The 17,333-nt window shown below is 41.1% G+C and overlaps 1 protein-coding gene across 1 annotated transcript in view; it reads left to right on the forward strand.

Moving 5' to 3' along the window:
- ITGA8 (integrin subunit alpha 8) overlaps positions 1-16,756 on the forward strand; it is a 128,554-nt gene extending 111,798 nt beyond the window's left edge. The window contains exons 29-30 of the mRNA XM_080974394.1: positions 9,368-9,490; positions 13,817-16,756. Coding sequence (XP_080830520.1) covers positions 9,368-9,490; positions 13,817-13,903 — 210 coding nt within the window. The 3' untranslated portion in view covers positions 13,904-16,756. The remainder of the gene's footprint in view (positions 1-9,367; positions 9,491-13,816) is intronic.
- The last annotated feature ends 577 nt before the right edge of the window (positions 16,757-17,333 follow it).

The raw sequence follows: 17,333 nt of genomic DNA on the forward strand, positions 1-17,333 counted from the left end.
ATTATCTGGGGTTTCAGGTAGGAAGTCTTTCCCAGCACTACCTGAAGATGCTAAAGACTGAATTTGGGACCTCCTGCATACAAAGCAGAGTTTTCAATATAATCAGACTAGATGTAAGTAATTGCCATTTGGGGAAGAAGATAGAGGATGGTCTTGAAATACTATCATCATAGTCAACCGAAAGTCCAAAGTAAAATATTTCATTTCCTCTGATTTTTAGTAGGATTTTAAAAATGCAGTTAACTTTCTATGGATTGTGCCCTTCGTATATTATCTTGAACAAATTCTTAGACAGTGGAGAAAGGGGGGAGAAATGTACTTGAATCATGTAACTGGTATCTCCTGGTGTGCTATTGGCATAGTGTGTGAACACTTGAACCCTAGTCAGGTTTAAATCATCTGGGTAGAATTCAGTACTAGGCCTACCTCAGAACAGACTCGTTGAAATGGATGAACACGACTAAGTTAAATCCATTCATTTTGATAGGTCTTCTCTAAGTAAAAGTTAAATTCTACCCTCTCTCTGATGGGATGCTTCTACAGAATCAGTGTTCAGGCACATTTCTTTTAAACATGCTTGCTCTCCCTACAAAGTATACTTATACAAGGGAGTTATAATATGCAAACACACGTCAATATTAATTCTGAGTCTAAACTCAGGGGAGCTTTTGTCTACTACTTTGGGCCCTTTTTCAAAAAATGGCAAATGTTTGCCTGAGAGGAATATGCAGAACAATGAAAGAGTAATTTGTTATCTTTCAACCCCTCTAAGCAGAAATGATTGAAGATCAGAGAAAGGGGCTATTATACACACAAGCACCAATCACACTACAAGAATAGCTCATTTACTGTAAGCCTAAAGCTACTGTTACTTTGTGATAGATAAGTCAGAGTTTGGCCATTCAGATGCCATTAACCAAAAATGATAATCAGTGAGGATTTGAGAAGTGTATTGAATCTGCAAAGTTTGTTCTACAATGGCTATCTGTATATATATATATTTGTGCGGCATAGCACTTAGCCCAGGCATCCCCAAACTCAGCCTTCCAGCTGTTTTGGGACTACAACTCCCATCATCCCTAGATAACAGTGTTGGCTATTTGCAGTATGGTAGCGCTGCAGAGAGCTTGCTGGGGAGACCATGCATTAAAAAGGGACTCAAAAATAACTTAAACAAGGTTTTAATAAGAAAAACAAAAACTCCTTATACACTAAATACATCAACAAACAAACATGACCCAACCACCGACCCATCCCCCAGGGTAATGGGAGAGCTAGGTGCTGCTCCTTATATACTACACCCAATTGCTGACACAGCTTAATCAATACAACTCAGCAGCACCTGCTATGTTTCACAGCTGTAAAGCTGGGTCTCATTATTTTGCTCTGGCCCTTGCTCTGGCCCCTTAAAGACATACACATCGGGTGGAACAATGATGAACCTTTACATTTAAAGAAACCATTCAACAAACAGGACCAGTGGTCAGGGATGATGGGAGTTGTAGTCCCAAAACAGCTGGAGGGCTGAGTTTGGGGGTGCCTGGCTTAGCCCCTGCAGGAAGCGACAGAAGGCTGCTAAAAGTACAGTCATACCTCGGGTTGAAGTAGTTGAAGAGCGTGTTACTTCCAGGTTTTGCCGCTCGCGCATGCACAGACGCTCAAAATGACATCACGCGCATGCGCGGAAGTGGTGAATCACAACGCGCAGACACGCAGACTCGGGTTGCGTTCGCTTCAGGATGCCAACGGGGCTCCGGAACGGATCCCGTTCACATCCAGAGGTACTACTGCAATGCTGTTAAAACTAGCCTTCATCTATGCATCTCCTGGAGCAGTGTGGTTGCAACCAGAAATATATATACACAGTCTTCCAAGTGTGGTTGCACCACAGATTTACCTAAAGGCATTATGATATTGGCAGTTTTGTTTCTGATTCCTTTCCTACCGATCCTTAACATGGAATCTGCCTTTTTCACAGCCGTCCGCACATTGGGTTGACGTCTTCATTGAGCTATCTACTATTGACACCTTCACCACCAGTTCAGAGTAGGCAATATTAGATGAGCTGGACAATAGTCTGATCCATTTCAAAGCAGCTTCTAGCTCCCATGCAACTGATATTGTGGAAAACATGTGCCCTCTCCAGAATAACCCTTCTTACATCGATAGAGAAATGTTCTTCTAAGCATAAGGAGCTCTTTGGCCATGTGAGGCAGGCAGTCTGTGTCACAAGGGCTCTGCCAGAAACACCATATGATGTGCATTAAAAGCTCCACAGCTGCATCACTGACCACCTTGGATAAAAGGATGGGCAAAGGAATATCAGTTGAGCAACTTCATTCCTATCTCTCAGAGTTTCTCTGTCCTTTCCATTGCCTCCCACCCTCCACAATAAAAAAGTTGTTAAAAGAGATAAAGCACTTCTGAACTGGCATTAGGCTCACAGCCTTGTCTTAAACCTAAAACCACATGAGAAAATAGTGGAGCCATCCAAGTTGAAGAATGAACACCTACATGAAGTCATAAATAAAATGCTCTTTGGGAATAGCGGGTGGTCCAGTTGGCAGACGCTTCTGTCTCTTTGCCTGTAGTTCGATGCAACCATCTTTCTACAAATGCCAGTAGTTTTCCAATCATAAAGGCATATCTCTGTGCTAAGTGAAAAGGGGTTTTAACACATTTCTCCAGATTGGTGTACGACACCACTTTCAATAGAGGTGGGGAAAGACCATAGATCAGTGCTAGAGTAAATGCTTGGCATTCAGGCGATCCCAGGTTCACTCACCAGTTTCTGTAGGTAGGGCTGGGAAAGATTCCTGTCTTAAACCCTAGGGAGACTCTGCAGGTCAGTGTTGACAGGACTCGACTAGAGTGACCAATGGTATGACTCAGTTTAAGGACATCAGTATAAGGTTCTGCACTTAAGCAGGAAGAACCAGCTGCACCAATATAAGATGGGGGACACCTGGATGGCCATGTGAAAAGGATCTAGGGATCTTAGTGGACCAAAAACTTAACATGAGTCAACAGTGTGATGCAGCAGCAAAAAAACCCCTAATGCTATTCTAGGCTGCATCAACAGAAGTATAGTGTCCCAATCAAGGGAAGTAATAGTACTGCTCTATTCTGCCTTGGTCAGACACATCTGGAATACGGTGTCCAGTTCTGGACACCACAAGAGGAGGGTAACCAAGATGATCAAGAGTCTGGAAACCAGCCTTATGAGGAACGGTTGAAGGAGCTGGGTTTGTTAGCCTGGAAAAGAGGAGATATGATGGGCATTTTCAAATATCTCAAGGGCTGTCACAAGCTACAAGAAATGAGATTCCGACTAAACATCAGGAAGAACTTGTTGACAGTAACAGCTGTTTAACAGTGGAACAGATTCCTCTGAGAGGTTGTAGAGTCTCCTTCATTCAAGGTTTTTAAGCAGAGGTTGGATGGCCATTTGCCATGGATGCTTTAGTTGAGATTCTTGCATTGCAGGGGGTTGGACTACATTACCCTTGGGATCCTTTCCAACTCTACAATTCTTTGATTCTGTGATAAGGCAGCTTCCTATGTTTCTACTGCCATACTCCATGCAATGTGCACAGGTCAGTGACGTTGCTGGTATATGGCGTGGCTCCTCACTTCCTGTGTTTTCCCTTGACAAGGATTATTAGACAAAGCACAAAATATTTTAGCTAGTAGAGGTTATTTTCTAATTGCCCTTTATCTAACCAGACCCCAGGGTGGTTTATACAGTCCATAAAGTGCAGCACCTCATAAAATACAGCATGAAAATCTAAAACCAACATTAAAACATTATACATAGCAGAAGGCTTCAAGCGTCTCCATAGTGTCTATGTCGACATGGTTCCCATTATCACTTCTTCTAAACAGTGAACAGAAATGCCTTTAGCTGGCATAAAGAAGTCAGCAGCAAGGAGGACAACTGTTGGAATTGCCCCTTTTTTAATACATATTTTAAACCCAAATATGCCTGGCCGCCATCTTGCCTTACAAGATGAAATCTGATTTTCTCATGCAAAATAAGGTCATTTTATCAGAACAGCTTCTCTCTCTCCTTTAAGAAAGTATCCCCAGTCTTCAAGGTAGTGGAGAAAAACCTGAACATGTGCATGTTCCGAAAACTGCAGAAAATCATGAAGGCCAGGAAGCCCCAAGTTACATAAGAGAAAAGGTTTGAGAGCCACGCATGGGAAGTTCCAGGTGCAAACATCTTTTCTCATTCATAAAGATCACTGCATGGGTGGCCTTAGACACAATGTCATGCCTCTGCCTAAGCCACCTTGCAGAGCTCTGGTTCAGAACAATAAAATGCCTTGTGGCTCACAACATTCTGTAGAAATGCCACGCAGACCATCACAATAAAAATAATTATTCTACTCTAGGTGGTACATTCAGCAACCATGAAATGACCATTAATCCCCTCAGGAGAAATTCAATTCAGATTGCATTGAGAGCCAAATCTTCCTGATTCACATTTTCCAAAACAATATATGAACCAAAACAAAGGCATCCTTTGAGATTTACACTTCTCTGAATTTTGCAATGCAGTTCATCAGCCATTTAACGTGTATGAAGATGCATATACTACAGTAAAGGGTGCATAAAAATGCATATACTGTATAAGTGAGAATAATGTACAAAAAAGCATCGTATTGGGGGGAATTATTTGCACAAATGTGTATATGAGGTAAAATTGCAGGCGCGGGTTGCAAACTCTGCGGGTTGTGAACGTGCATCCCACACGGATCACGTTCGCAACCCGAGCATCCATTGTATCTCTAAACTATAGCCTTTCCAGGGTGGCTTACATTTCATACCAAATATACAGTTTTATCAGTTCCAAAAAAATTAAAACATTCAATTAAGTTTATAATAAAACAATCAGTTTAAATAAACCCAATGGAGTCACCAACAAAAGCTTCGACAGCAATATATACAATAAAACATTTCCGTTAACAGCCAGTGAAAACAGATGGCTTTTTAAAAAAAAAAAAAAAGCTTTCTTTAAAATCTGGAGCCAACCATATTTCCCTGAATGGTTTGGAGAAAGTTGAGAGAAGGTTTCTCTCTCTCTTTCTTTCTTTCTCTCTCTCTCTCTGTTAGAATACTAGAACCTGAGGTTATCCAATGAAGTCGATTGTGAGACGATTCAGGACAGACAAAGGGTTCTTCATATTGCATAGAGTTCAAACTATGGAAGCCACTATCACAATATGCAGTAATGGCCACCAATCTAGGTGGTTTTAAAAGGGGATTGGATAAAGTCATGGAAACTGAAGTTATTGATGGCTTCAAGGCATGGTGACTATATTCTCTCTTGTAGAAGGTGCCTCTTCACCTCACTTTGTGCTCTGCTTGTGTATTCGTAAATAAAGCAAGCATGACAACGACCTTTTAGGTCAGTGGAGGGGGGGGCCTGTTTAGGGAAGTTTTTAATGTTTGATGTTTTATTCTGTTTTTAATCTGTTGGGAGCCACTCGGAGTGGCTGGGGAAACCCAGCCAGATGGGCGGGGGTATAAATAATAAATTATTATTATATTATTGCAAATGAGGCCCACCAGGCTTCCTCGTTTGGCCTGACAGACCATTTTGGCTAAGCCATGTCTGCCTGTCCTGCACCTGGCATCATAAATGACATGGGGGGGGGGGGAGTCAGTACAGCTAAGTCTGGGCTGAGAAGGGATTTGTTGCACCTGGTTGCTACGGCTTCAGGCAAAACTGTGGTAGGTTAGCAGACCCACCTACTTGACCCACAAAGACTGGGAGAAATAAGGATCCGGCTCACCAGCCCAGTTCCTCATCCTTGCATCTCCACTGTTTTCTCATCCAACGGGAACTAAACCCACTAGGGCCTCCCTTGAAACTGCTTGCCACTTGAGAAATGGGGAATGGTTACATGCTTAAGAGCACTACTAAGATGTCTGGCACTGTAACAAAGAACATAAATATCTGCTGAGCGAGATCTGTCCTGGAGGAGAGAAAAATCCTTGCTTCTGTTCTCTGGCCAAGTTGGTCCCAGATGTTGTAATGTCTGTAGCGTCCACATCCTGCAACCTTCCGCACTAGTTCATTTGTCTCCTTGACTGAGAGTTCTGTGTAGAGGATTGCTGCAAATGAGAGCCATTGACCTTTTTCCTCACTCATCCTGCCCTTATGTTTCCATGCCAGCTAGAGAGCATTATTGAGGAACACAAGGAAAGTCATTGAAAAATATTTATTAGCTAATTAAAATGAGCCCCTTCTACCACGACCACTGAACTTACTGACCTAGGAAGCCTCTGCAGTTAATATTCAGTGCTCCCAAGCAACTAGAAAAGTGAGCTATTTAAATTCACATTGCACCATATATTTTAGGGTTGACATATTTCAAAAAGTGAAAATCTGGACAGAAAAGTTGAGCTTTATTCCCCCTGTTATGTGCTGACATAGGTCTGGGCATTTCAGCTGCTTTTCAAAAATTCTGCCCAGATACCATTTTCGACAGACAAATCCCGGACCTATGTCAACCCTTATAGATTTAGATGTCTTGGGGTTTGGGTATTTGACTTTCTCTGAAATGCTTACTACCTTTGACAAGTAAGTTGGGGTGCTTTATTTTCCATATTTAAAATGTGCACATCTCAGTTTCTGGCTGCACTTAAAAGCTCTTGTCTCTATGTAATCAGAATGCAGTAGGCCCAACTGGGTAAATCTTTGAAATGGCTGTCAGTTATGTGTCTCTCTGTATTGGCATTTAAATCTACGGTATCTAGGTCTTTGATCAGGAGTAATGGGGTGGTGGATCTCAAGTATTCTTCTGCTCTCAGGAAAATAGTAAACTGATGTCCCCTTTCTCATACTGGATCATAAAACACCAGGTTTGATGCCACCTGCTCCTCTTAAATGATCCCTGGCACTGATTTCTACCATTCGCCTTTCCACTCATTCTCAGCCTTCAGTGTGTTCAATTCTCTATTCACACCTGAAGAATAGATTTATTTTTTATTTATTTTTGTACTGGAAAACCCAGAGAACTGTTTTGTTGGAAGCAAGAGATTGTAGAGAGTTTGGGCATGAATCATTGTTGATATGTGATTTTAAGTACTGTCATGAACTGCTACCCACTGCCCCATATGGTAAGCTGCAGTATGACAATGGGGGGAAAGTGGCTGATTCAGAAAGGCTCATACTAATGAAGAGCAAATGCAGGTTGCTTTAGAGAAAGGATAAGTTGGTGGTTTTCCAAATGGGGAGACCAGGAGATGAGGAAAACAGAGTGGACAAAGCTCAAGGAGTAGCACTGACTTGGAAGCGATTTCTCAGCTTAGAAACTGCTGATATTGCAGACCTCACCTATAGTTAGAGCTACGTGCTCTGGAGTCCATTGCAGGTCACCAGTCTGACCGCAGGAAAGATCCACGGGCCAACATAGCAAGCATGCATTCAAAATCCCTAGTGGCGCTTGCATCTATAGTATACACACAATAGGAAGTCTGTGTTCAAATTCCAGTTAACACACCATTAATCTGAATGGGCAACATCGGAGTTCAGCAGAACCATAAACCTCAGATGGATGGAAACTGGGTATTTCATATATACATCTACCGAAAGAGAGATTTAGAATGTTGGAAAATGTGCAGGATTAGAAATATATATAATTTGACTTTGCTGGAAAGCACATAATTTTCCTCTGGGGACCCAGTAAAGCCAAACCGTAAGTATATTTCAAAAGCTTTGTAAGATCTATTTATTTGGTCCAGCTTTTGTGGTCAGGGCTAAGCCAGAATGTAGGGGAATGGTGTTAATACATTTTATATTTCTGTTGAACTTCAAGTTATTTTTATATGTGATGTGTTGTAAAAGACTTGTTACCTGCCATTTTACAAAGTGTACTAGACTGTCTTTAAAAATGACAGCAAACGCTTTTTCAAAGTGGGGGGAGGAAAGCTAATGTTACCCTTTTCATGTTATTCCTGTAATGAGAAGACTGAGTGCTTTTGTCTTAGGGGTTTTGTCCAGCGGCATATTGCCCAAGGTATGTAGCTGTGTCAGCTGACTAGAGACCACAATGTCTAATACAAATCATAGCAATGTTGACATTCGTTCTTGCTTACTCCATTGCCTATAGAGGCTCAGATTTATTTGGTTTAAGCTATAATATAAATTTAAACCTATTTAACTGTAGCAAACCTAGGTCTTGTGGTTTTCTGAGTTCAGTTGACATATAGCATTCAGATAGATACCCAAGTACAAAATACATGTACCTGTATATCTACATGTGTCTGCTTCATAAGTGACTTGGCAAGCCAGGCTTCTCCAATCTGGTCCCTTCCAGGTGTTGTTGGACTCCCACCTTCCATGAGTCTCAGCCAGCATGGCCAATGGCCAGGAATAATGGGAGATGCAGGCTATCAAAACACCAGGATGGCCGTAGGTTGGGAAAGGCTGATACAAGCATAGAACCTTAAGTGCAGAATGATGCTGACAATCCTTGACAAGTTGAGGCTCCTGTTCCCCACGCAAACTACAGTTTGGAGGTGAAGCCATGGCAGTAAAATCAAATTGAGACTCGGTGTGATGTAGTGGTCAAAATGTTGATCTGCTGCTTAGCAATAATTAAAGCTTACTGGGAGGGCTCAGACAAGTCACCATCTCTCAACCTCTCAGTCTACCCCACAGGGTTGTTTACTCTTATCCTACCTGATGCCTCCAGCAAGCTTTGAGGGGAACCGAGGTCTCCTAGCCACTCTCAAGAGCCTTAACAGACTACAGTTCCAAGGATTCTTTCCCCCTCATGACTGTTTAAAGTGGTATGATACTACTTTAAATGTACAGTGGTACCTCGGGTTAAGTACTTAATTCATTCCGGAGGTCCGTACTTAACCTGAAACTGTTCCTAACCTGAAGCACCACTTTAGCTAATGGGGCCTCCTGCTGCCGCCGCGCCGCCAGAGCACGATTTCTGTTCTCATCCTGAAGCAAAGTTCTTAACCCGAGGTACTATTTCTGGGTTAGCGGAGTCTGTAACCTGAAGCGTATGTAACCTGAAGCGTATGTAACCCGAGGTACCACTGTATAGGTTTTTCTCAAAGTGGGCCTATTAAAATCAATAGGTGTGGCTAACTCATGTCCATTAATTTCATTGGGCCTACTTAGTTATATAAAACTTAGTTCTGTACCACTCACTAGAACTGCAAGAATTTAAGTTTTGTGAAGTTCTGACAGATACTGTATGCTGAATTTTTAAAACAGCGGCTTTACGAATACACCATTAGTTTCTAATTCTGCATATATAATCACTTTCAGGTTGTATTATAACTCATCTTCATTTACCCTTTCATCTTTTTTTCCCCTTCTCATCTTCCATTTCAGACCAAAACATCTGTTATTTGGGCCACTCCAAACATTTCCTTTATAATCCCGCTGTGGGTTATAATATTAGCCATACTCCTTGGACTGCTGGTTTTGGCTATGTTGACCTTAGCATTGTGGAAGGTATGTAATGTATTGGTGTTAAACTAGAGAAGACGATACCAAAACAAAATGGGGAGGTGGGGAGGGGGTGGAATGTGTGATCTTCTGAGCAAAATAATCATGGGCATACGAGATGGGTGTGTTATTTATTTTGGATCGCTGACATGTTTGTGTTTCTGACCTTTCAAAAGAGGTGACTTGTTTGCATTATTGAAGGCTAGCTAGAAGTGAGCAGTGAGAGATTGGCTGCGATTCCCAAGACCTATGATCTTCTTTTGTCTGGGGAATTTAGATTTCGGCAGCCTGCTGCAATGAAGCACCTCTAGGCTTGTTTCTCCCAAAGTACCTCAAGGAATTATCTTTTGAAACATGATCGGGCACCCCCTTCAGAGGAAAAGAAATGTTATCTTTTTAAGGCTGCAAGTGATTTTATTTTAATATTGGTAGGTTCTGTTTGATGTTTTTACTACATCGCTAAAGTCTTGCAATCACTGAGTCACTAGCAGTTTACAAGTTTTTGTTTCAGGGACTTGGAAACAATTGACTTCAAAGTACTTAAAACTATGTCTCTGATGTGTAGACGTTGTTTTTAATTCCAGCTTGATGGGTGCCATTTCCCACGGTGGTCTATATCATGCCTATTACTGACCACGTTGAGTTCTGAATCCTCATCCAATGTTTTCCCAGTTACTTCATCTTCCTCTTTCCTTCCGTCTTTCCCCCTTGGTAAGCACTGCTGAAATAGGCCTCTGTAAGAACTTTAGGAGAGCCTGCTGACGCATCTAGTCTAGCATCATGTTCTCACAGTAGCCAATCAGATGCCTGTAAGAAGCCTGCAACAGCACTCTGCCTACCAGTAGTTTCCAGCAACTGATATTCAGAAGCTTTACTACAGTGGGGGTATAACACAGTCATCATGGCTAGTAGTCGTTGACAGCCTCTTCCTCCATGAATTTGTCTCATCCTCTTTTGAAGCTATCCATCACTGCCTCCTATAGGAGCATCGCTTTACACTTGTTTACATTGAATCGCATTTGCCATTTTACTGCCCATTCACTCTGTGAATGGTCCTTTTGGAGCTCTTTGCCATTTCTTTTTGTTTAAACAACCTAGAACGATTCAGTATCATCAGCAAACTTTGCCACCTCACTGCTCACTCCTAACTCTAGATCGTTTTTTATGAACTAGCTAAAAAGTGCAGGTCCCAATTAATGGTAGACACCGGTTTTAACATCTCTGCATTCAGAGAACTGCCCATTTATTCCTGCTGTCTGCTCCTTAACCAGATCTTGATCCACAATAGGGTCAAGATTCGCCTCTTATTCCAGGAGTCTTTGGTGAGCTACCTTATTGAAAGATTTTTGAAAGTCCAGATACCTTGTGTCAGTCAGCCAGATCACCTCTCTCTATATACTTGTTGACACTCTCAAAGAACTCTAATCGTTTCATGAGACAGGACTTGTCCTTGCAGATACATGCTGCCTCTGCTTAGCTAGACTTATTCTTCCACAAGCTTGGTTATTTTATCTTTAAGAATACCATAGATACCACATACCAAAATTGTGTGTAACTAAAAGTAACTTTAGATGTTTATTCATTTTATTTGCTTCATTTATATCCCACCTTTCCTCCAGCAAGTTCGAGGCAGGATCCCATAATTCTCCCCTCTCTTGTTTTATCCCCAAAACAATCCTGTGAGAAAATCCAGAAAGCCATCTGGTTTGGACATACTTTAACACTATGATAACACCGTATATCAAGTGCAGTAATTTAAATCAAGGCCATTTAAATGGTTACTTAAATCCCCAAGAAGAAGAAGAAAACCTTAGTAATTGATTCAAAATCACATTTCCCATTTTATTACTAATGCATTTCTTGAGCAAGAGTGCATGCTGATTGAATGCCACGAATATTAAAATATATTGGTTGGCAACTAAACAGGACTTTTATCTTGCTAAGATCATAATCCAAAGTTTCTGTCATGTAGCCCATTACATGCCTTTTGCACTACATGTCTGTTTAGCATGAATTTAATTAATATATTTTTTATTATTTGTACGTGTGCAAGGACACTAAGCAAATCATTTCATGGAAGACATGGGCCATAATCCAGTAGAGTTAAGTGTGCTAGACTGTGCCCTGAACTTTTTAGAAGCAAAGCTGACAAGTATTGTGTCAAACAGTAATGAGATGAAATGTAAACATTCATGTTGTTTGGTAGAGAAGAGTGATGAATATTCATAACTTGCAACAATAATAAATGCAGTACATGGTTTATTTTCTCATATTTATAATGCTTGACCTCAGAAGTCAAATCTTGTTCCCCAGGGTTTCCCGTTAACATAGAATAGCAAGTTTAATGCAGAAATGAAATTGTTTGACAGAGGGTCATACATTTGGTTTTGAACTGTTTTTTTTAATAAAAAAACAACAACAACCCTGATACAATACAGTTAAAATAAACAATCTGAAACATCTGATTTAAAAGAAAATAAATATTTATCCACCTTACCACTTGTTTCGTCCATTTCAAACTTCTTTTTCTCCTTCCATCTTTTTTTAAAAAAAGTTTGACTATTAAGAATGTAGAAAATGCTCAGGAACTCTCACATTGACTTTTGGCTCCTGAAATAAATCATGTCAGTTCCCAAGGTATCAGGCTGGCAGTTCAGCAAGGAAATCCTCCATTCATGGCAGATAGGCCTGTGTAAAATCTGACCAGATCCTGCCAAAGCTAGGTTTCCCCTCTGTTTTTGCAGGAAGACAGCAAAAACAGGAGCTCTGTGGAGCCCCTGGCACACATGTTGGGTGGGCTTGTTTTCTTCTTGGAGGGTCACAAGTTGGCCGGGCTTGGCACAGAAACTCAGAAGAACAGAGCAAGCATGCTTCTTGTTCCTATTAATCCTTCCAAAGGATAATTTCAAAGACTGCCATGCAGAGATTTAATATTTAAAAAATGCATTCCATTCCTTTATATCATCTCTGTTTGAACTTAAAAGATCCCCAAAGGATGGTGCAGATAATCAAATCCAGTTGCTTAGACTAGTAAGTCAAGCAGGTGAGAGGTTCTTGCCCAACACCAAACTCTTGTCATTTCGTCATCTACCCCCACACTTACATCTTGCCTCCATAGTCTGAGAACAGGTCAACTTCAGGACAGGTCAGCCACAGTGCAAGTTTGTATGAAATGGCAAGTGCACAGATAAGACTCGGCAGAGCACTCGCCAACTGTCCTAATCTACCCCACTAGATGATTCATGGCTCACAGCTGTGAAGGGTTGCAGACTAGCGCACGGATGCTGAACACCTGGTTTCCACCAGCAACACTTGCTCCATGGTCACCATCACAGAACCAAAGGTGGTTCGCATTGCAAAGATGAAGAACTACAGAGTTGCCATTTCCCCAGGGTATCTTCTAGCAGCATTGTCAATGCATCACTGCATTGACATCTGGAATAGCATGGGAGACTTAGGGCATATTCAGATAAATAGCTGAAGTTATAACAAGATGATGCCAAGGTGGGTCAATTAATTTTTGCTCAGAAGGCTATTCATTGTTACATAGCCGTGTTGTGAAAGACTCAGCTCAGTCTTTACTCAAAAGCAAGCTGTGAGAATGAATAAGATTGCAGATTTCCAAGGGGCTTATGACTTAGCAGGCTGAGTCCATATAACTATGACATTGCAGGACATTCAAGCAGCCCCTTTGCTGCTTTTTTTAAAAAAAAATCATCTTGTAGTGGCTTCTCCATTTCAGTTACCACCTTGACTGTTTTTTCAAATGAACTCGCTTTTTAACTGAGTTGCCAAGGTGCAAACTCAATAGCCTTTAGTCCAGAATAGCTTGATTGATCTCAGTGGCTGTGAGCAATTCATGCCACACCAGATTTCCCCCCCTGAAACATTTTGTTTCAGTGATTGCCCCTACAGGCAGTCCAGACTGCTTTGGGGGGGGGCTATTCTATCTCATGCTGCACTTAGCCAATCACACAAATTTGTGGAGGCATTTCAAAACAGCTTCTGCATGGTATAATTCTATATGCAGCCAACGGGGCAGCAAGGGGTTTAATGTTTGGAATCCCTGGATATTTGGTTGTGAGATCTTTCTAAGGCTTAAAAAGGTCTCACAACCAGGTAACTAAACTGCTTTTTTTTTTTTTAATACAGAGATGGTTGATTAAAATTTAAGGCAAAAGCACTGCCAATGCATATGTATTTCCTCTACATGTTTATACAGGTGTATGACACCAAGCCATAATGTCTGAGTCTGAGGGCAGGACCTGAAAAAGGGAGAAAAGATGGTTGCTTTGCCAACTTGTCTACACATGACTCTTTGTTTTGTTCCAGTGCGGCTTCTTTGACAGAGCAAGGCCCCCTCGAGATGACATGGCTGACAGGGTGCAACTGACAAGTGACAAGACTACTGACACATAGGAAGAGGAGAGTCATCCTGGTCAAGAGCAGAAAAGTACAACAGATTCCACTTACCAGGAACTTCCTTGCCAAGATGTGGTCGTAATCCAAACTATGCAGAGTTCTACGCATTCACTACATAAATGACCTTAGAAGGGAAGACAAGAACAATGATCACTGCCTCAAAAACATAACCAGCTGATGAGCAGCAAAAAGAGAGAGAGAGAGTTTTATTTAAACAAAGGATCACTTGTGACATTCACACGTGGATGGCATTAGAAGCACTCCTGTAGTCTGTAAGCTGTATGGCTTAAAGACAAAATGTTCAAACTCTACTGTATCATGGCATAATGTTGTGGTGCCTCCCTAAGGATAGGAATTTCTATGAAACTCTGGCTCAGGGAGACAAGCAATATTGTTGGTACTGTGAAAGTACTTCTGACAAGCAAAAGTAGCCTTCTAAAACACTTTCCATAAGCGAGGCACAATTATTTATTTTTCCATCTTTTTGTAGGCTGGGCATCCTAACCAAAATAGGCTCTGAAGTTTTATACTGATGATAACATTACTTTGCATGTAAATAGAGTGGATGTATCCTGCACATTCCATATACCAGTTATAAGAGTCGGAACAGAAGCAAAAGTATATATTATTTTATAGGATGGAGTGTATGATAAAGAATTGCAGAATCACAGGCCTGGGAAGTGACCCTGAAGATTATAGTTCAACCCTAAACCCTAAGGAACATGACATAGAATCTTCCATTTATTTAATCGCCCCAAACGATGGACATAGCAGATTAATGTTATCCACTATATCCTGATTGCTAAGCAAAGAGAAGTCTGGCGTCCCATGTTAGAGACACAGAGTGCAATCCTATACTCACATGAAAGTCTGGAACTTACTCCCAACAAAGCCTATATAGGATTGCAGCCTAATTGTAGAAAGGACAGTAGTAAATTGTGCATACTCAAGTAATACAATCCAGTTACTGCTAGTAAGGTGAACTAAGAAGGGCAATGGCTCAATGACAGAGCAGTTCCTTTGCATGCAGAAGGTCCCTGACATTTCCAGTTAGGGCTGGGAGTGTCCCCTGTCTGAAAATCTGGAGAATTGCTGTTTATCGCGGTAGATGATACTGGGCTCGATGGGCCAATTGTCTGACTGGGCAGCTTCCTGTGATCCTAAGCCACATACAATAAGGTGAGGCAAAGCGGAAAAAATCAGCTGGCCAACCTGATCTGGGAGAAAACATCGAATGTAAATTAAACAAAATCAGTTAAGCCTTTGCTGCAAAACAAACCCCATTCACCAACCCTTCTTAAGGAAAGTTCAGCTTGGGCTTACTAGCGCAAGTGAGCTTCCAACAGTCAGCATCTGCTTCCAATTGAAACAACCACTGATGATTCAAAGTGAAGAAGATGTAAAGTGAAACAAAACCTCCCCTAATCCTAGTGTGGCACATCTGTATAACAGATTAAAAATTACCTTTATAAATGTATCCAGATCTAGTTTGAAACCAATGTAAGGGTCATGTCTTTCTTTTTTGCTCCCATAGCTTTCCTAAGGAAGTTCCATACTATTGGATTTTTAGCAAACCATTTGGAGACACTTGGACTTTTAACAACCCAATCCAGCAAGTCTCTTTTTTAACATGAGAGCTGCGGTGCATGTGTAGGGAACTCCTGCACATGGAATGGTTTCCCATTAATTTCAATGGAGAGGGCTAATCTGTGTGCATTCCTTTTCATGTGTGGGAACTAGCAGGGTGCCACTGAGAGTAATGGGGACATGGAGGAGCACCATGTACACACATGGTTTCTGAATTGCAATGATCTTTTTTATTATTATCCACAGTTGACTTTTGTTTTCCTGTTGTCTCTTACAAATTTATCTAGCATTAGTCCTGTTCAGACTAGTTTAGGCCCAGTAATTTCAGCAGGATAATCATTGGACCTAATCCAGGAAGATTTCCAAGGTTTTCCTATAAACATGAGCTTTCATAATAGCCACCAGTCCATAGACTTTGGAATGGCTGGACCAGATTAGCTTCCACTCATATGGTGAACCTTGCTTAAAACTAAATGCACTGGGATAAATTGTTTTTTTAAAAAAAAAATCTGCATGAGGTTTTCCTGTACCTTCTATACTCATATCCTTTGAATCCACAAGTAAAATGTTCAATGTAAATGTGCTGGAAAGTACTAACATTGCTCACTTTCTTCCCTTCTCCCTGCCTGGCTTGTTGAATTCATGTTTAGCACCCTATGACCCAGATTCAATCGTTCCCATTATCCTAATTGTTGCCTTGCCAAAACCCAAACTACTTTTGCCAGAGACTGGGAAGAACAAACGGCAATTGGCTCCTGAACCCCTCATCCAATTAACTGTTGAGCTATGTTTTTACAGAGAACCATTCAGGGGGCAGGGATCAGTTCTTGGTTGAAACAAGGCAGGACAGTGAAGATGGGGGCTTCCTCTTGCTATAACCATTTTTACTTCTCTTATGCACTCATAAGATGCAGAGGATGACTGCCTCAGGTATCAAAACCATGCTGCAGATTTCTACACCATTGCCAGCTTATTCACATATCCACCCTTGGAAAAGAAGTGAGTTGTATCTCTTTTCTAAATGCTGAATTATTGACTTAAACCCATAGTTTATCCAGAATGGTGGCTTGGCTGAACACCTACACATCAACTACAGATGGATGAAACATCATTAGGAAATGTGGATGATATATATTTTTTCTATGTGCAATACTTTATATTATCTATGTACCTGGCGCATGTTTACACTGGCATTTGTGATTCTCTGAAAACTTTTGAATATATTGATTAACAACCAAATAAAAAAATAACTTCCCTGCCTTACTTTCAGGCTTTGTTAGCATGTGTTTAAAATGTTTTCAGTTTAATATGGGTCCTCTGATGCCACAAGATGTACTAACACGATGGAACCGGCCCATTGCTTCCCTATTGCCATGGGAATTTTACAAGGGCTATCCTATGGATTTCTTACATAGGCTGATCCCATTCATTTCAATAGAGAAGGCAGGTCCTTTACACATCCTACAGATCTGCGCCTCTATTTAAATGAATGGAATCAACGCAGTGCAAGAAAGCAACTGGGCATTCATTGAAGCATCCAGAGCATTTGGGATTGAAATGAATTTGTATTTGATTCGATAGGGATCAACAATATATTAGTAACTCATTTTTCTTTTCTTAAGTTCAAATCACCACATTTCTGCATCAGTTCCATGGGGGGGGGGGGAGTCACAAATATTTGTCAGTGATTAAGTGTGCATTTTTTCCTTATTCACACATTTTTGCAAGTGATATTCCCCATTGCATTGTGCCATGCTATTTTCACAAATGTGCACAGTTTTGTGTCCAATTTGTGTACACTTTCCCCTGATATACCCAATGTAGTAGACATTTTTAATTG

This window comes from Podarcis pityusensis (genome assembly GCF_964106645.2).
Source record: "Podarcis pityusensis genome assembly, chromosome: 12".
NCBI classification, from domain to species: domain Eukaryota; kingdom Metazoa; phylum Chordata; class Lepidosauria; order Squamata; family Lacertidae; genus Podarcis; species Podarcis pityusensis.